This window comes from Triturus cristatus, chromosome 8 (assembly GCF_964204655.1).
Source record: "Triturus cristatus chromosome 8, aTriCri1.1, whole genome shotgun sequence".
Taxonomy (NCBI): Eukaryota; Metazoa; Chordata; class Amphibia; order Caudata; family Salamandridae; genus Triturus; species Triturus cristatus.
Window position 1 is genome coordinate 604531434 of NC_140591.1, and position 21455 is coordinate 604552888.

Consider the following 21455-nt stretch of genomic DNA (forward strand, 5'->3'; position numbering starts at 1 on the left):
TCCTCTCCATGCACCGGGGCAGTGCTTTGTATACACCACGTGTATCAGTTTAGCTTCTGTCTGAGATACAGTGCATGGGTACCCCAGGTTGCTTCTGTGTACAAATTCACTTTTGGTCCAAGGCATACTCACGCGAAGTGGTGTGGGCTAGGAACCCCAGCTAGCTGTTACACAACAACAACAGTCAATAAATCATAGTCCAATTATTCCTTTTAAAAGGAACAGTATATTTACGACACACCCTACTAAAAGCTATGCATTAAATTACAAATGTATTTGGAAGTACTTTTGGTGACATTTTAAATAACAACAAACATTCCCACTTAACCTGTATTGTTTCTAGCCAATATTATATCACTCAATAATTGCTGACCCATCTGTATGTTTCATACATTTATTACATTTTTCATAATTTTTATCTTTTTCTAAATCATCAGTATAAAGTGCATCATTATCACATTTCACTACGAATTGAACCTGGTACAAGCAGTGAATTCCTCAACTCACATTAAAGGCCTCATTTTGGATCAAATCTGGACTTCGAAACTTCCGGTGCAGAACTTGCGCATAGTCCCGTGTGGGTGGTCAGGCCATCATCTTATCTCCTTTTCGGTAGCTAGACCAAAGGAGATAAGCCCTCCAAGTGGACCAGCGATCTCATTTAGGAACTGGGCTCAGGTTAACCTCACGGATTTCTGTGGGGACCAGGGGAAATCCGTGTCAGTTCCTGTGGAGGATATTGACGGTTACGAGCAAAGTGGTTTTAACTGGCTGAAGGGGGCTAGTGACATCCACGCCCGTAGTCATAGCTCCAGCAAGACGAGAAGCCATGAGGCCAATAAATGGTTCTCTGCAGATCTGAGAATGGCGAAACTCAAACTCCGACGCGCAGAATGGAAATGGAGGTCAGGATATTTGCCAGATCTGAAAATCAGATATCTCCAACAACTCAAAGCGTATAAGTCACTCGTAAGGCAAACCAAGGTAAGCTACTTCACAAGCAAAATCTTGAAGGCACCCAATAAATCCATGGAGATTTTTAGGACCGTGAATGAACTATCTAATCTAGACAGGGTGACTCTTCCTGTCACACCCTCACCGAGTTTGTGTGACACTCTCAACGCCTTTTTTGTGAATAAGATTGTGGCAATAAAAAAGAGCATACCCTTGGGCTCCTCCGCTACCGACTCATCACCAGGTGACATGAATAGCCACACCCTCTCGCGCTTCCTAATGTTTCGCAAGACAATCTTATGGAGTTAATGATCAAGTCAAGTCAGGATCGCCTAACGACATCTGCCCCCGATGGTCCTTAGAGAGGTACCATCCTCTTGTGGAGACAGTCTCCTACAATTTCTTAAATACTCTATTGACTCGGGCCTGGTACCTAAATCTTTCAAAAAAGCAGTTATCGTACCCCTCCTTAAGAAAGTTTGGGCAGACCCTTCAGATATGAAGAGCTTTCATCCTGCGTCCCTACTCATGTATTTAGCTAAAATCTTGGAGGTCCACCATCTCTGCGCTTTTATAGAGAAGTCGGAGTTTTTGAACCCTTGTCAGGCGGGGTTTCGACCAACACACTCCACTGAAGCAGTGGTCACGTCAGTGATGGACAAGATGCGAAGAGAAGTGGATAAGGGGAACACACAAGCTCTGGTGCTACTAGACCTGTAGAAGGCCTTTGACACGGTGGACCACACTTTGCTGGCAGACCCTGTCAGGGCCGCGGGGTTACGGGGCACAGCATCTAACTGGATGATATCGTTCCTGAAGGATAGATCCCAATCCGTTAGACTCTTCCCTTATTCCAATACAGAGGTTAAGGTGAGCTTTGGAGTGCCCCAGGGGTCTTCTCTTTCCCCCCACTTATTCAATATCTATATTCAACCTTTGGTTAGATCCCTTAAGATGATGGGAGTAAATGTCTTCAATTACGCTAACAAACTGCTGTTTGCGATCAATGATAGCGTTGCAGCTAGGTATCACTTTCAAAACTCTGTGATATTCATTTGGGGTTGGATGAATGATAACCATCTGAAACTTGACTCGGATAAAACCGAGATAGTCCTTACCAAGAATAGAACTGCCTGTTGGAACCCTGTGTGGTGGCCAAGTGAGATGGATTCCCCTCCCACTCCGAAAAGGGCAGTAAAAAGCTGGGGGGTGCTCATTGATGAGGACCTCTCATGTAAACAGCAGGTCAGTTCAGTGACCTCGGCCTGTTTCCTGCAACTGCATCGGATAAAAAAGATTAGGAAGTTGCTTATGAGGGAGGCCCTGATCCAAGTTATCATGGCTTTGGTTATGTCAAGAATTGATTACGCAAACTCTCTCTATTTGGACCTCCCGAAATTGCTCTTGTGTAAGCTTCAGTTAATCCAAAACCAGGCTGCAAGGCTGATAGTTCATCTGCCCAGAGGGGGCTCTATCTCGCAGGTGACAAAGGACCTCCACTGGCTGCCTGTTGTGCAAAGATGCAGATTTAAGGCATGCTGCACGGCGTTCAAGGCATTGCATTTAAGCTGCCTGGGCTTCATGAAAGCTCTAATTGTAAAATATCGTCCGGCAAGAGAAATGAGATCAAGCCAACTGCACTACCTGGTCACCCCCACTTATAAGAAACACAGGATTGGAGGCTGTAGGTTCTCTGTCTCGGTTCCACTTGCTAGGAATACACTCCCCTTGGAAATTAGGCAGTCTTCTCTCTACACCAAATGTAGGCAACTCCTGAAGACTTGGTTGTTAATACAGGCTTACCAGTATTAAGGACTTATGACATTTCAGTACCTAGTGCCAAGAGAAATCCCCGGTGATCGTGCGCTCTAGAAATAGTCAATAACATAACATAACATAACATTACATTACAAAAATGTGGCATGTAATTTTATACAGTAAAAAACATTGCACATTCATTCCAAATCCCACGCAACTCCAACCTCACATAGACACCATTCGCAAAAACTCCTAACAGTCATCCATATGCCCTCAGAATTTCCTTATCACCCCAACAAGGAGTTCATTATTTTCTCTTCTACAGTTGTTGCATCATGGCTGGGGAGCTCAAAAAATGGTCACGGTCAATGTACGTTTCGGTGGGGATATTAATTCTTGACCATCTTCTTCAGGTAATAAAGTAGTATATCTTCTTTACAATATGGACGTGGGGCTTCTTCTCTATTGGTTATTAACAACCTTCTCACTTAGGCCATCGGATCACTACAATGCTAAAATGTATATTCTGTCATAGAACATTCCAAGATACCTATATCGGTATGGAAATCTGTTATCAAGATTGGTGTCCAAATTCTCTCCTCAGATAGAACCCAACATTCTTTCTTTTGCCAGACAGGGATTCACATTCTTTCCAATCACATCCTTCCAGAGCTCCCTTTGAAAAGCACAAGGTCGCTAACTGGAAAGAAAGCAAAAGAACATGACAGAATGTATATATTTTTTTGACACACTAAAGACATGATTGGAAAGATTGTGCATCCTCTTATGTTAAAGGTTTGCATGTCAAGATATATCTGAAGAGAGAATTGGACACCAAACTTGATAATAGATTTAAATGTAGGTATCCTGGGATGTTCTCTAGTAGAATATGTTTTTTATTTGTACTGATCCTCTGGCCAAAGTGAGAAGGTGGTGAATAACCAAAAGCGAAGAAACCCCATGTCCATGCTGGAAAGAAGATATTCTAGCTTAGGTCCTGAACAATGTGGTCTGGGATTAATATCTCCATGAAAATGCACATTGACCGTGAGAGCTTGGTGAGTTCCCAACCATTATCAACAATTGTGGAAGAAAAAATAATCATCTTCTTGCTGGGTCAATAAGGAAATCCTTTTGGCATGCGGATGATTGTTATGAGTTCGTATTAGCTTGTATGAGTTTGTGTAAAGGGTGTGTAGGTGAGGTGTTGAAGTTAAGTGGGGATTGTAATGACTGGCCAATGTATTTTACTGTATAAAAATACATGACAATTAATTGTACCTTTTGTAACGTAATGAAATGTGGTAATGATGCACTTTGTTTTGAAAATTCTTAAAAAGAGAACAATGATGAGAAATTCAATAAATGGGTAAAAATACAGTTGGGTCAGCAATCATTGTGCAAATAAGTTTGGGCTAGAAGCAATGCAGGTTAAGCGAGAATGTTTGTTGCTATTTGAAATGGTATTCTCCCCCCTTTCCCACACCTACAAAATACTATTGGGGGTTCCCTCTGTGCTATGTTCTCAATACCTTTGGTGAGACCCTCATTTTATATAGCACTCTAGTGTAATCCTGAACCTTAAATCTAGAATACCAGATGCAACCTCACAACAGCAAGGGGTTTTATTGTCAATAAGTTAGGCCCACTGGCCTTGTCAGGATGTCATCACAATAATAAAAGCAGCCACATGCCATAGTGTAATATTGTAACACCGTTAACTGTCACTGGGAACAGTATCATTATTCACAAGCACTCCTTATAATGCTAAAAGTTGTATTTTCAACTTCAATAATTTAAATAAGACATGTGTGGCAGAGTCTTTCTTTTATTATTGTTAGACTGCCACTGCAGCTATAGGACCAACCACAAGGGGCCCGCACTCCAGATCTCAAGAACAAAGGCCCAGTTCTGGAAGTGCTTAAAATCAATGAAAGCATCTCCCAGGATCATCATTTTAAGACCTCCGAAGACTTGGGGTTGTTTAAAAAAATACATTCCCTGGGGGCTGCTGCCCTTTCTGCAGTGTCCCAAACATGCTGGACAACCAGTGGTGGTCCCCCTGCTCGTCCCTGGGGTACCACATAGAGCTGAACACAACTTTTGTTTCCCACAAAGACAAATATAGTGTATTCTCTGCCAGAAACTTTGGGCTACAGCCTTGTGCCACAGTCTTTTTTTGTGCCTAGTGCCTGTGCCATATTTGGCACCCAGATGATATGATTAGTTGGATGGTATAGGTGTTGCCTCAAGTCCCCCACAGCCACTGGCAGTTCCCTGTGGGTGACTCTTGTGGTATGCACGAGAGCCAACATTATTCTTTCTTCTCCCGCTGCAGTGGGAGCAAGTTCTTCTACTGCTCCCCTCCTGTGATTGGAGCTGTGCATTCTCCTCTACCCTCTCTCCTCACAGGCAGAGGGACAAAAAGGTGGTGTGCCATATCCCCCTTCACATGGGCTCAGCCCTGGGTCACCTGGGGGCGCACTGAATCTGGGAGCTGGTCGCCAGGCATGCCCAGTCCCCATTGGCAATAAAAGGAATAAAGATGCTCTGACCCATGGGCTCTGACCCACCCAACCGGAATTTGAAGGACATTGGGTGGATTGCTTTGAGCTAATTGTTTTAGTTTTCTCCCTGGTTCATTTCTATAGCACTTAGGGCCGATTTTCATGGCCTTTGGCTGGTTTTGCTCCTAGTGGCCAGTGCTACCCACCAGGAGCATTTTCTTCAGGCCTCCTGGCCTTTAAAGGTGCTTTTTGTTGGGAGATGGATTTTTCTTGGGTCCCTGCACCAGACCTCCTCCTAAGCTTGGCTCCTGGTGCTGTTCTTGTGTTGGTGGGGGTATCCTGTGCAGCTCCTCTTCAACCCACCACAAAAACACCCTCCCTGCTACACCCCTTAGGCCCCATAGCCTCCAGCCTTCTTTAAAGGCACTGAAGTGTCAGCAGAGTCAAGAGCCTGTACACAGAGGATTCAGGTTAACCATATAGGATCCCTCAGCAGGTCCGTTCCAGCAATTGTTCCCCAAGGGGCATGAGTGGACCAGCACCACTGGCTTAGGAGAGACCCATCCTAGTACTTGGGCTCAGCTGGAGTCCAAATCCCAAAGTCCATCCTTGCCATGCATCAGGTAGCTTCTCCTTCCAGCAGGGCATCCTTTTGCCACAGTGCTCCATGGCCTTCATATCTGTGGGCTAACCTGTGAGCTCATACAATTGGATTGCATTTTGGAGTTAAGCTGCTTTGGAATTTTTTGTATCTGTGGACTTGGAAGGAATTGTGTAGGAAGCCTGTCCATAAGAGTGTATCCAACTATTCTTCAAGAGACCAGAAAAGCTTACTCAACTAAAATAAAATCACGAAATCTAAGGAGGCATGTATCTTGTAGCGATCAACATTTGGTGCAAAGTTGTAGGATTCAGTTGGGTTCCATTTCTTTGGTTGGTTCCTTTTTGAGCCTGGGATGCGGTTTTAAGAGCTTTGATGAATAGGATTTTGTTGAGACAACATTCCCCACAGCAGAATAATTCCGTTCCTTTTTTGAGGAAGTTGCTGTTTTTTTATAATGTAGATTAAGGGGATACCACGGTTTCCAGTGGCAGCAGTAAAGCATGGGTAGAACCAATACAGACTTGCTGATCTCTTGCAGTTCCCAGCTGGTTCGAACAAACCCACTCCATTTGCACACAGTCAAGTAGTTGGCTTGGGGCACCACGGGGGATCATTCATAGCATCTGTTTCAGCGCTGCATCTAAGTTACTGTTCACAGCATCTGGCAGGGGAACTTCTGCTGTGGACAGGGTGGACTTCCACATAGGTTTGGAGAGAAGCACGTACATTTGAATGGATTTGGGTAACTGTGATCCCTTACCCGGATATGATTGAGCTTTAAAGTGCGCTCTAGACAACTTACCTGGATACCTCCACTTTCTAAACAAGGTGTCTCTGGTGAAATCTGCAAAAAGAGTGAGAATCTGTTGATCTGCTGGCTCCTCTGCTAGAGGCTGTAAAGTCCCTAAATGCTCCCTTTAGAATTGTAAACCCTCACTAGAATTCATTTTTTTTTTCCAATTCACATAAATAATATTAAACCTATCTACAACTCATACACACCACCCCAAACCTAAGTAAAGTACCACAACAGTCTAAATATATAAAATATATAATAAAAAGAGTTATTGCATTTACCAATAAACTCATAAAATCATCCAGTGTTTCATGTTCATCGTAAAACATATATTTAAAAAACGGGGTTATACTTCTCTATTGTTAAAAATCCATGATATCATAAACATCACATGCAATTAAAATACATCTAAAAGGAAAACAAGGAGAGAATACACAAGACAATACAACCTGACTTAATCAATTGCTCATTCATACAAACAACCGAGTTTCCATCTAGTGTGCCAGTATGTTCCACAAGTTATCACTGTATATCCGTCGACACGTTTCGGTGGTTTAGAGCCAGTTCTGACCACTTTCTTCAACACATCCAAATATCTTTCACCAATCAATGCTTATCGTTGATGCCTGTATACAAACATATAAATATTGCTATTAGCTCTCAAATATCAACACATATAATAAATTAATATACATAGGCTCAATAAAAATCTCTGTTAGAGGACCGCTGGTCTTTACCGGCCTAGCAATCCCAAGCAATGCTTTCTCTGAGCTCCATTATGCTTGGTCTTGAGTGCCTTCTTTGATTTACTGTTATTGGGCACCAGACTGGAACATTCTTTTGATGGGTCCCTCCTGTCCATACGATGATGCATGAGCAGGTCTGGTCGGGGGTGCAGATTGGTCAGCAGAAATACTCTGCTTACTCTATAGTGTGCTCTGTAGCTTGTTGGGGTTGTGAAACCCTCCACTCTTGTAACTAAAGTGGGGGTTGCCACTGGGCATGGAGGGCTGCTAAGCTGGTTCCCTCTAAAATGTTATCTCGTTTTCCAGTGACCCTCTTCTGTCTGCAGACAAAAGCCTATGAATAATACTGTATTAGAAGAGTTCTCCGGGCTGGCCATTAAAGGCCCGCTCCCTTGTTAAAGGCCCTCGCCTTCTGCTCAGGTCTTTAATGCTGGAGTGGGCCTTTAATGGCTGGGAGAGCCCGCTGTGGCGTGCTCCAAGACTATAATGGAATACCACTGCAGAACAGAGAAGTGGGGTCTGAGGGCTGCACAGTGCAGTGACGGGCACAGAGACCAATAAACGATGCAAAGGGAGAGGGGAAAACAGAGTGGGTGGGAGAAAAAAATAATAATAAAGACAAACCAAGGGGTCGAGAAAAAAAGATAGTTAAAAAGAAGGGAAATAAGGAACAAATAAAGGGTGGAATTAAGAGTATGAGGAAGAAAGGGTGAAAGGAAAGAATAGTTGAAGGAAGGATAAAAGAAAAGGATACGTAAATGGATGAAAGGGGTAAAGGATCGATGGGTGAACATTTTGATGGGTGAAAATTATGATGGATGGGAGGGTGAAAGGAACGCCTCCAGGAAGAGTCGGTATTTGCTCACCCAGTGACACAGTGGGGGTTGTTTTAATTATCTGGCTACTCCATTGTTCCTGCTGCCAGCCTTGCTGGAGGCCTCTGTAGTTAATGTATTGGCAGAAACTGCACAAATCGTGTGCATTTATTTTACTGTAATTAACAAGATTGCAGGAAAAGTAGCCGCTAAACAGGAGGAAAACAAAAGGATCCCTGTTAACCGGTATTGTTTGCTGTACTCCTGGCCCCCTTCTCTTGTGCGAATTAGAAAGGCCCCTTCTTTTCTGAATGTTTACAATCTCTGCCCTAGATCTGGGACTGTGCTTTTCTAAGAAGTGTAAGCTTTTCTTAAATGCTATTAAGCTTTGTGCTAAACACAGAAGGTACTCGTTGGCTCTAAATCTCAGCCGTGCACGTCGACAAAAACGGAAGAAGAATGGATTTAGTGAAATAAAGGCCACTGCAGAGTTGTTAGTTCGAACAATAATATAATCTCCTAATAGCAACCAATTATGCTGGTACATAGCATTGAAGAACTATCATATATTATATTGTGGAAAGTTCTGGAAGTAATCATGGACACATGAAAAATCACATACCAAGCTAGGAGGAGAAAACCACACTGAACATTTTAAATCTGCTACATTAAATACAGTAATTTGAAGTATGCATTTTTGTTCCGTTATGTGGCGTCAAGTATGCCTGACATGGTGAAAAATAATCTGGGCCTTCAAATTATATTTTAACTCAAAACGTGTTATTACTATTGATCTGCGTGAGGGCTGCTATTTTGAAACCCATAATTGAGTCGTTGACATCATTAACTTGAAAATGTACATGTTGAAGTTCTTGGGTAGAATTCCATTTGCGCTACTTTGTTTTGATTTTCTTGCACATTGATAGAAACGTGATATATTCAATTAATTAGGCCAAAAGAACACCACATGCTTTCTGTTAATGCAGATTTAAATAGCATTTCCATATGTATCTTTTTTTGGGAGAAATCACCCACGCCACAGATTGTCTGCCAATGGACACGGGCCTCGGGGCCTGATGTATCAAGGTTTTTACCCATTCTTTGTCTATGGTGAAATGCTTTGATACATTCGGGCCTTGATCGCCACAGTGATGGTGCTTGAACTCGCCTAGGAATAGGAACATTTGTAAACATTAGCTGCATATCCAAAGGTTGCCATGAAGAACAAGCTTTGGCAAAGCCAATAAGTCTCGCTTACATAATGTGAGTGGCGAGTTGTTAGCTTTGCCAATTTTGTCTGTAAAGTAACATTTAAAAAATAGAAAAAGAAAAAAAAATCAAAACATTGGAAGAAAAGCCAACACATGTCTTATGGTAGCTCAAAATGGGACATTAAATTCAAGGTTTCCAATCTTTATACATGGCATGGTTTATTTTTAAAATAGATTTCACTCAGGAAGTTCCGAACAGAATTAAAAAAGGTTAATGAAGTGTCAAAATGTAAAGGCAAACGCTTGCCAAGCACTCATTTATTTTGTACATGATTCAGCCATTTGGCCCTATACACTAGCCCAGAAAGCAGAATTATGGGCTTCAGGAGACGTTTCATGCTAAATACACCTTCTGCCTAAGACGCCAGCAGAGAGAGTGTAGTGGATAGCAATTCCAGGAGCACCATAAAAGCTTTTGTGTCCCAAGGCTTGTGCTTTCATATAATATATTTAATGCAGGAGAAACAAAAAAAAACTTAGTCTGCTCTTCAGCCATATCCATTATATATCCCTGTTTCTGTGCTTTTGCAGACCAGCTGGAAAGGGTGAGGAGCAACACAGCACGGGAGGTGGGGAGGGAGAAGTCTAGAAACCACGTGCACGCTCATGGAGTTCTGAAAGAACAAAAAAAATAGTTCCCCAAATGTGAGCAGTGGAATGATACCACTCAACCACTCAAAAGCACCGTAAAGAGTCTATGGTCCATGGGAGGGACAAAATAAGAACAGGAAGGCAAGTCCTGTAATAAGAAACAAGCGAATAAGAGTAACAATAAAGCCAATCACGGGAGATCAATGGGTGGGTTGTAAGCCCTCTGAAAGTCTACAAGGTCTTTTTTTGTCTGGTAGAGTTGACCTAAAAAAGCGGAACACAAAGCACTGGTGTAGGAAATCAGGACCTGTTTGCAGTCCCCCCCCCCCCCCCACAATTTTCCCCACTTGAGACCCCTGGGTGCTGGTTTTATGACTCTCACAGTGCCCTCGGGCCTGCTCTGGGCAGGCCCAGGGCCAGTGCTATGTTGAAAACACCCAAAACGCACACTTGCATTATGGTACACTATGTGTTAGGGTGCACCTATGATTGGCATGATCGACCCTATAAGTCCCAAGTACATAATAGGGCAGGGGGATTGAAACTACCTTCAAGTCCCCAGTACATAATAGGGCATGACAGTTTAGAGGCCAGGAGCAATTTCTGCACTTGCATGTGTGCACTGCTGAGGCCTGAGGTCAGTTTAAAAGCAGCACTGTGGCGCTGCACTGCTTTTGAATGTAAATTGTGCCCAAACTCGACTTTGGTGGTAGGGGCACTTAAAAAGTGATAAACCATAATATCGTGGCATTTTAGGTATCCCCAGGGTCTCCCTTAGGGGTCCCAAGGATGGAGGATCATGTCATTATAAGGAGGACCGTTATAATATTTGTTTTATATACCCTGGGGATAGAAAAATTGCATATTTCTCTTTCCTCCTTGTAGTAAAGTGCCTCTCATAAATCGACTTTGGTTCTAAGAGCACTGTGGAGTGAGGAGCTCCACTATTCTTGCATATGCAGGACCCCTAAAGTCTCCTCTAGGTTTTCCATGGGTTTGGAGTCATGACGCTATATGCAGGGTCCTTATAAAAGATGTGTTTATAGGCCCTGGTGTTGGAGAAACGGCACATTTCATTTTCCCCATTGTAGATCCACAGCCACATAGGATACCATTGCAGTAGTTTTTGAGCGCATAACTATTGTTATTAATAATAAAAATATCATTCAAGAATTTAGGAGAATGGTATTGATAAATCCAGCAATATGCTATGGATGAATTTAGCCTAAAATATACAGAAAATAAGTTTCAAGACTTTCTTGTCTGTAAGCCAAAATTCAGCTTTCCTGCCCTCTTTCCTGGTTGGCCAGAGGTAACAGGATTAGCCACGCTGGACTGATGAAGTGATAAGTGGCTCACCCTGTGAGAGGCTATCTGGTGCAGAGAGCTCTGCTACACAGGAATGCCAGGGCAGAGGGAAGGGGTCGTAAACCATGAAGCTTCAAAGGGAGATAGGACAAGCAGACCAGGCCCATCTAACCCCCCACAGCCCCTCTGACCCAGTCAGATGGCAGGCTTACGGCAGGAATTTGCAGATGGTAGGGGGAGGAGAGCTATGGAAATGAGCCATGCTGGAGGTTAGTTTAACTAGTTCTTGTTTCTCTGCTGAGAGTTCAGCCATACTGAATTTTGGAGGAATAGTGCTTTCTGGGAGAAGATTATACCACACTTTGGAGGAAGTAGTCATGCTCTAGAGTGTTGCTCTACACCTCATTACACAGGAGTGCTTTCCTGCTTGACCCCAGAGAACACTGAATAAATATGTGAGAGGTGCAGAGCCTCTCAGTTCTGCTGCTTGAAACAAAGAGAAGGAGGCTTACCAAGCTGTAAACTTGATATGTACCATCAGGCCCTGCATTCTGACTGACTGCACCTGTTGCATGATCTGGAACTACAACCCTTTGGATGTACCTTGCTTCAATAGGGATAACGAGTGGACTCCATGCAAGCTACAGATTGACAGAGCTCTCCTGGATCGTCACTACCAAGAGCCCCCTGCCAGGAGTGGGTCCAGGGGACTTGTTAGTGTTTTATCCAGGTTCATTGTGGGAATTGTGGTCCCAACCTTTCAAAGACCATCTTGGAGATTCCAGACCCTTGGATTGTGTTTTGGACACCTTGGACCCTCAAGAAGAACTTCAGGAAGAAGTTCTAGAATTTGGGAGTAACTTTAGAAAAACCACGAGAGCCAAACAGGCCACCTTCAACCGCGAGCCTAACTAAGCTGCCAGTTTGTCCCACTGAAAAGCTCCGGAGATCTGACTTACAGAGTCTGACCGCGAGCTCACTGGAAAGCAAGCTGGTGAACCCTCACAGAATCTGGACCGGTGAAGAGCGTTGAGGGACCCTGGCAGAAGAAGTTCCAGAAACGTTTCTAAGCCCTAAGGTAAACTTTTGACAGAGGCCTACCACGAGGGGTATCTGAGAAGGTTTCCATCGCAATCAGCCTGAAACGTTGACTTTATCACAGTCAAGCGCAACCAGATGTCCCAGAGTGGCGCAATAGGTTTCTAAGTGATATATAGTGCTAAATCTTTAAAAAGTCATATCTCTGGTTCCCTACATTGGATGTTTGTCATTTTGGTGTCATTTTAAAGATAGAAATATGTCCTATTTTTATAAATTGGTGTGGGATGTGTTGTGTCTTAATTATTTACTGAATCAGTGTTTTTAAATGCTTCACATACCTGTCTCCTAAGTGAAGCCTGTCTGCTCGCAGCCAAGCTACAAAGGGTTGAGCATGGGAATAATTTATTAAGGCCTGTACTGGGCCCTAGACCATGTGAGTGGCCTTATCACCAGTAGTAGATGCCCATTTACCAGTACTAATAACCCACTTTCCAACTACTGGTGAGCAGATGCATTTCCCATTTTGGCTACACATTGTGCATTGTAAAAAGAGAAAGAAGGCAAAAGGTTTGCCCCCCTTTCAGCAATTGGTTGTAGTTAGTGTCAGTCACATATTAATCAGACCACATTCATCAGCTATTGGCTGTGTGATCTGTCACTCGGCACCTTTAGAGTTTATCCTTCCAAGATACTCAGTTGGTTAGATGTTAGTTCCTAACAGGCCGAGTATCAGCAGCCAGAAAAAAGAAAGAATACTTTGACTTTGGTTAAAAAATAGTTCATTTTTGACTAAGAATGAAAACAAGGCCAACATCCCGATACGAAGTTGTGGCTCAAATAGACTGTAAAATCATAAGATGATGAACAGGGAAGAGTCTTGGGAAGAGCACCACTTACAATAAGTGACCAGGAACATACCTAGTGCACCTGATGGTCTGTTAATGACTCTTATTCAAGTACAAACCAGAGATGACCCACCTTAACTTCTTAGGTCAGATGTGATCTTGCTTATTCAAGGTGCTTTGGCTGCTGGAAGAGAGGAAGATAGCTTTGGTTCTCTTATGCCCTTGCCAGCACCCATTTTCTTTATTTTTTTTTGTGTACAGTTTTATATAGCGCAAACTAGACCCGCAGGGATCAGAGCACCATACATAATCACCAGTTCCGTTACAGAGGGATGCATTCATTTTTGTTAGGCACTGAGAGATTAAGTGATTTGCCCAGAATCATAGAATGTTGAGCGTCCCGCCGAGACTTGAACCCGGTTCCCCATCTCCGAGGTGGAACTGCCTTAGCTGTTAGGCCATGTTCTCTCCCACATTCTCACTGGCTGCTGCTCCTAGTGCTCCTTTTTAAAGTCTCCACTAAAAACTGTTGATATCCTGACCAGCTCTCAGAGCATTTCTGCACCATTTGCTTCAATATTCAAAAGTAAGGCATATGGACAAACTGATGCTGCTCCTTTCCTCACTCTTGCTCAAGTATTGCATGTAAATAGTGAACAAAACTGGGAGGTCAGCTAAAGCATGCACATCTTAATATTTACAGTCATTATGCTCCTTTAACAGCAGGTCTGCTAGATTTCCCACCGCCTGATACTGTATAGAACCACATGGAGAAAAACTGCATGTTCTGTCCTTCCACCCTGCTGCTTCAGTGTTATGGGAACACATATAGCAGGCGGGATAATCAGTTTAGGGAGGTGTTTCTCCAGATCAGCCCAAACCTTGATATTACAGGATTTTTTAATTCTGCTAAAACTCTTTTAGCATGCTCATAGATGGCTGACCTGGTTCTTAGCGCATGCTAAACAAGGGAGTATGTTATGCACGTGAAAGCTTCCCAAAAGCCCCTCTCTTTCACAATGGATATTTGGCACAGGAAGAATGGCCTTATTTAACTAAACCCACATCTTTGAATCTATATAGGAATTTTCTTGAATTGTCTAAAGACACCAAAGTAGCTCCTATCTGCACTGACTACCACCTTACAAACTCATTACTCTTTGGTATTAGTTCTTAACTTGTGGTCCAGGGACCCCTGAGGGTCCAAGACTCCTACACCCGGGCTCTGCGAATGCTTAGAAAATGACATTTTATTATTAGATTAATAAAATGTACATAAATAAAGAAGCAAAATGTACAATTGAACCTTTTACAATGTTCTATACATGTGTAGGAATTTGAAATTGGAAGCAAAAAATCAAGTTGTTATCTTAAGATTGCACCGGTGCATCAAACAGAATGTAATATGGGCGATGGGTCACCTCAATTGAATATAAAAAAGCCCCAACATGTTGATTTTTGTTATATTTGTTTCGATTAAATAAAATATTTCATCATTTTAGTGTTTGATGGATGCTTGTGCCTATTTTTGGGTTGTTTTGCCGTTCAAATCATCAAATTTATTTAGGACTGGGTCCCCTGATTCCAATAACGATTCAGTGGGGGTCCCTTATCTCAGTAATGATTAAGTGGGAGTCCACAGAAGTAAAAAGGTTTAAAACCACTGTTCTTAGTCATAAGATACATCCTAAAATAGGAGGAGATATAGCATTCTCCATCTTCTTTAAATCTCTCCCTCACACCCCTTTTAGATGTTTGTTGTGGATGAACTATTGTGTACAGCACCAATAAAGAGAGTGAGCTGTGGGTCAGCCTACTGCCAACATTGACTTGGTTTTTTGTTAAGATTATTTGCTTAAGTTTTTTTCAGTGGGTTACCTTCCGTTTCTTATGTTCGTCTCTTCCCTTTAGCATAGCTGCCTTAGCATCCGTTTGATTGGATGAATTGTGTTTTTCCACAGCTACTATAGCTGCTCTGGTGCATTTACTTGCAATGCCCACCTGGGGCTGTATTACAGAAGGTGCCCCTGGGCAGCACTTTGGTATTCTAGAAGGAGGAGCAGGTGCTTGTGTCCCCTTTTATAATGCCAAGAGCGCTGGCGCACTGAAAGCACCTGCGCTACCTTCAGATGGTGTTTCCTCATTTGCATAGGGGTGTGCCTTATGCAAATGAGAGAATTCCTTTGACTCTGCCCCTGCGCCATATTACAGACGCGGAGTCAAAGAGGCTCTCAGGTGGCACCATTTAAAAGGTGGCGCACAGTCAGTGCGTCCCATGAGAGCAGCCCTCTGCAGGGGATAAAGGGGGTCCCATGGACCCCCCAGACATCCCCTTGCAGGTCGGTGCAGTCAGTGCCTGCAGCCACCTGCAAGGGGATCTCTAATCCCCTTTTGAAAGTGCAGGCGGGTGCTGCCTGCACAGTGAAAACACGGAGCAGCTGCTCCGTGTTTTCACATGAATGCGAGGTTGCGGCTACCCTGGGGGCAGCGCATACACCATAATGGGGCGCATTATCACTGTTTGCGCCCGGCACACCTTTTGAAAGGTTCGCCGGGTGCAAACAGTGATAATGTGTAATATGGCTCCAGGTCCACTGTAGTGCCCCTCACAGATGTATTGATACTTTTTTAATGTTAAATTTTTTGTCATTTTTTGGAGGGCAACTGTAGTTTGCTGGCAGGATGCTCTTTTGTAAAAATAAAAAAAAGGTGCTTTTTATATTTTTCTAATGTACTGCTCCAAGATGGGTGTCTTGCATGTTGAAATGGTAAATCAAAAATAAAATAAATCACCATCACAATGTCATCCTGACTCATACGCGCACATGCTGTTCATCATCAGCAATAACAATTTTCTTTTTTCATTTTGCCAACATTAAACAGCATTGGTTAAAAGCAAAGGCAAAGACTGAAGGTGAGATCTATTCGATGTGCCAATGCTGGTTATCTTTGTTTGTTTAAAATGTTGAAGTGTTTGTGAGCCTGCTTACTGGCATATAATCTGTCATGCAACACTGCTATATTGCTGCAGTGAGCTATAATGTATAAGTTTATGCAGGAAGCAGACGTTCTTTTTGTGGCATTCAGATCTGTTTTTACAGTTTGGAAAAGGAGAAATCTTTCTTTTTCTGTTTGCCACTTTTACATTGCTGCATATTCACTTTCTGCATATGGCCCAGTGGCCCTATTTTAGGGATTTCCATTTAGACTAGGATGTCACTGTAGCCCCTGAACACACTCACAGACCTTGATTGAACTCCAAGCCATCCAGTCAAATTCTGCACCCACTGGCTGGAAGGACTTGATGACCTCAACAAGTGTGACAAACTGAAAGCTACCAAGAACTGAAATTAACATTGTAGATCACTGATAAAAGTGCATGCTTGTAGTCATCAACATACATTTTAGCCTACTTGAAGAAGTTGCAAAAACAACACCGATAAAAGATAAGCAGTACAGCTACCATCTTGGTGGTGCACTGTGATGCTGGCGCGACTTGAGATGGCGTGTTGCACTTGTCCTCTCAGGCCGCATGAAAGTTACTGGACTGGAGGGACACCAGAGTAGATGCTGAGAGGAACCTTCACTGTAGATTATCACTGAAGGGGTGTGTAAGGTTAGGGAAATGGTATGGTCTGATGTGGAATGGCACTAATGGGAATGAAGGATAGGGGACGCTAAAGTGTTACATACCTGCCAATGAATGCCTATGCCGTCCTTGAGTTTCTACACTTAAAAGGTGTTTACCAAGTAATTTGTCCCACCCCATCCCTCAAGCAGGACATGCACTAAATCAACAAATCGTTCGGCTTTAGAAGCTAATTAGAAATTGATGTGGCATACCTTGTTGGGATGGGAATATCTTCTACATGGTAGCACAGAGGTACACCCTTACCTTGAATGACTGCAGCTGTGGGTTACTTGTTATCCTTTCTTGCTTTTGGGCCAAACATGTGATAATCCTAATAAATAATGAATGGGGAAATAAATGAAAAGTGAAAAAACGGTACTGGTGCAGATTCTAAACCTTGTGTATGTTTTTTTACATTACACGACATCAACGTTACGAAGAGTGATTTTTTTTATAATTAAACTACACGAAAACCATATACATATGTATTTAATGCTTGTATTGCACATATGTCATGCTTAAATATGGATGTATGATGTAACAACGCGTACCATTACAACGCGGTATGTTACATCGCGGTTTTAACAACGCAAGTCGTTACATCGACTTGCGTTGGAGGGCGCTGGACATAGGAATAGTGTGAATTACTATTCCAACTCCAGTCTACGTACAGTAGGGAAGGTGTTGGAAAGTAATTCACACTATTCCTTATCCTACAGCGCCCTCCAGTGCAAGTCGGTGTAACGACTTGCGTTGTTAAAACCACGATGTAACCATACCGCGTTGTAATGGTTGCGTGGTAAAGGATGTTTCCCTTAAATATAGGTGTATTAGCAAACGTCATAACTTGTACTGGTGTTAATGTGCAATGTTTGCAGGTTTGGATTTTTCTCTTGAACCTTGTGAGTAAACACCTTGGTTTACTCTCTATTACTTTGCCCCCACCCCCAACTGGGTATGGGTATTAGTCACACTAACATTCTTTAAGTTTGCTGGAATACATTTTCAATTCAGCTACATTGAATATAGCAACACAACGTCATTGCCTCTTAGCTGAACGCGTTACCAGGTTTTGATAGGTCACACATTGATGCTGAATACACTTAGTAGCATTATTGACCTCTGATTTAGTTAATATCAATTATAACTGTCTTTCTCTCGACTTATGGACCAGAGCTAAATGGGTGGGCTCATAAGGGAGGAAGGAGGCAGTAACTAGGGTTAGGAACTGGCTTCAACGTCACTCATGTCGGCACATCAATGTTCTGAACCGCTCCCTATCTCTTTCTTCTGTAGTCATTCTGGTCATTGCTAGTCATTTGACTCCTAGTCATATCACAGTAGTTACAGACTATTCTGAGGTGTTTCTTTGGTCCATCCTGGAGCTTTTGGGTCTCAGTTCATTTGCTCATTTGCTGCAATACACTTCACAGGATCTGTAGTCTTAAAAATGTTTGCTTTGTACGCCAGATAGATGAAAGGATCTTTCAAAAAATGTCAGTGAATGCAGTGATGGGTGTTGTTTCGGCTTAATTTTCTATGGTCTTTTTCTTTGTCTTAATAGCATAATTCAAATACATGTAGATGAAATATGATACCCAACCTTTTACAGCAAGCAATTGAAATTAATCTAATGAAAAATTGACAGAATTGTTAAGGAGCTGAGGCCACTACATTCATATCCAAGCAGAAAATAGGTGGAACAGGTATAAAAATGACAAGATGGAGGTTCTAGCAGCATTCATATGTGACAAATATGCTTTCTAACATTGATCTCTGTTTCTTTTAGGTTGTATACATCCCCATCTATGAAGCCAAGACCAGCAGCGACTGACATGAGCCCCTTGCAGTGGTGCCGACAAGTACTGGATCATCCAAGTCCAGAGATCGAGGCTGCAAAGCGGTCACTTTGCTTTAGACTAGAACAAGGTAATGGCAGTTCTTACTGATGGAATTTACGTTTTGTTATTTCCAGACAAGTGAAAGTCTACCATGGAAAATGGGTAATTAAAAAGCCCAACTTTCCTACCAGAGGTTTTCACCTTTTTTCAAAGATGTCTACCCTCTCCTTCGATGTAGAGGAGTTGAGACCATTCAACCAAATAATTTCTCTATAGAAATACTATAAGTGAAAGAGTACCAGGCAGTCTCAAATCTAGAATTTTAGAAAAGCTAAATTTTCTTTGTGGAATGAAGTAGGAAACTGATAACATTTGGCATTGATAGAAGTGATGTGTTGCACTCAAAAGTAACATCACTTTGATATTCCTAATGTTTGTCTCTTACTAGAAAAGTTATAACCTCCTCTATTGTCTGCGCCTGTGGAAGAATATTCCTTGTCTTTGAATTATCTCATAAATATTTTTTTCATACTTCAGGTAGTTCTCTGAACCCCTATATCACATGCCACATTTGTTTATAAGGCAGATGGTTGTGGTTGGCCTTTTGAGGATCATCAAACAATAACATTAGTGTTCGTTCCAAACAGTTGAAAGTGAAAGTGAATTGGACATAACCTCCAAAGTGTTTGCTGGGATCAGTGCTATTTTGATATCAATACATTTGTTTTACAAGTACATTATTAGATTCTTCCGTTGAGTCTATACAATCTAAACATTACCTGTATTTGTTGAAATAGAAAGCAATGCCCTATATGTTGCAAGGATGGCACACGTGCTGGGCATCAATCTTTATGCTTACCATTGTACTATCAATAACTAGTTGCTCAGGGTGACTTTAAGGAGAAGTGGCAAATGTAAAGCTTCATTTGGCTTTTTAAATGGAATTCATGTCGTTCAAACACTTTTTTCATCTTTTGTATTTAACCAATGTGTTTGACCTCTTCAGTATCCTTTTTGTGGGTATCTTTGTTCACTTTCTTTTTTTTCCTTCATAATTTTTCATTCTCTATACCATTACCATGGAAACATTTTTCCATGGCCCAAAAAATTCGGTCTGTGATGTAACGGAGGGCTGCATTGATGCCAGTGGTGTGGAGGGTGGGGAATAGGGAGGATGATTGGTGGTAAGGTGGATGTAGGGTAAGGAAAGGGTGTACATCTAGTCTTTGAATCGAACGATGTAAAACCAGAAAACCTTGGATTAATCCCAGCTTCCATACCAGACCAAATTGTGTGATCCTTGGCAATTGTTTTATTTCACTTCCCTACCTTTTTCTTCAGTATCACATATAATAGGACCTCGAAGTACATGACTAGGATATGTGCTTTACAAAACCATCTCATGTGTTTGCTATATTAAACTATAATGTCGTTCATGTACAATAGGACCTCAGGCCACCCATGGAGTGCACATAACGATTGACTTGTCTCTTTAGTTCACTATTGGCATTGTTGTCTGGGTCGGGTGTGGGGGGGACTTAATGTTCCTAAATTCATGTTGAAAACTATCACAAATATAATCTAATGGACTAAGGTGAAAATGTTCTGCGTGTTAATTAAATACATTTTTGAATTTTGAAGAGACGTCAAATTTTAACACTTGTGCTGCAAAATGTCTTTAAAAATTAAGGTGTTCTAAAGTCAAGCGCTGCAGGACTCCCTAGTTCCTTAATTTCGTTAACACCAATTAGCCTTTAAATAAATGCTTGCCTGTTTATTTAACACATTTTTATTGTTAGTGCTGCTGTTGACCAAGGAGCCACATGTAGAGGACAGGAGGGCCACGGCCCCAGGACTGTACTTTGAGTATCACAGCTTATTCTAATCCTTCTTTCTCAGTCTGTCAATCATTCTCTTGCATGGTCTCTTTACCGCTCTTATTCCTCTTTCTCTCTTCTTCTTGTTCTTCCTTTCTCCACTTTCTTTTTTCTTTGTATCTCGCTTTTTATTTCATTATCTTTCTTTTGTCTGACCTTTTTGGTAAGGGCAAGCTTTATCGACTTCTAAGTAAACATATACATTTCTGTAACATTTTAATCTTCTTGTTTATCTTAACAATGTCTTTGTAACAACATCCCCCAATCTGCGTAGCAGATAACTTTCATTGGTTACTTAATTTGTAACCGATTGGCTTGTATAATCATATTCTACTGGTAACATTGCCCTTATATGATTTTATTTTAGTGCAACAATTTCATGAGAAAATGGCATGTCTTTGTTCTAATGTTAATTTATCTACCCACTAGAGTATGGCTGTGGATTTTAAAAAATGTTCCTAATTTTGTGTTTTACCTCTATGATTTATGTTCTTGTCCCATTTAAAAAAAAATATTACATTATACATTGTCTCTAAAACTAGTTATGTACAGTTTTATTAGACTTTTTAAAAAACTGAGCCCCGGTCTTTCAATATAATTCCTGTTGATCCAATTCACTGCGCACGGTTTAACAAGCTGGAGTAATGCTCTGTTTCCTGGAAATCAGACTGCTTTCCTAAATGTTTGCTAATCCAATAAAGGCCTAGGACAAAACATTGCAGGTCACCTTCCCATGGGAACCTTTCAGGCTTTTGACACTCTGCAATATTTACAACTTGACCTGGCATCGAAATTGTTTGCTTAGCTCCATCTCCTGCTAACTAGCCCTACTTGTCTTCCTGAAGACACATTTATCATCATTTCCACTTG

At 41.9% G+C, this 21455-nt stretch overlaps 1 protein-coding gene across 2 annotated transcripts in view; it reads left to right on the plus strand.

Moving 5' to 3' along the window:
- Positions 1-21455, plus strand: part of SLAIN1 (SLAIN family member 1) — a 174669-nt gene that overhangs the window by 20085 nt on the left and 133129 nt on the right. For both annotated transcript variants that reach the window (XM_085622075.1, XM_085622073.1), the window contains exon 2: positions 18657-18796. In XM_085622075.1, the coding sequence (XP_085478201.1) occupies positions 18657-18796 (140 nt within the window). The remainder of the gene's footprint in view (positions 1-18656; positions 18797-21455) is intronic.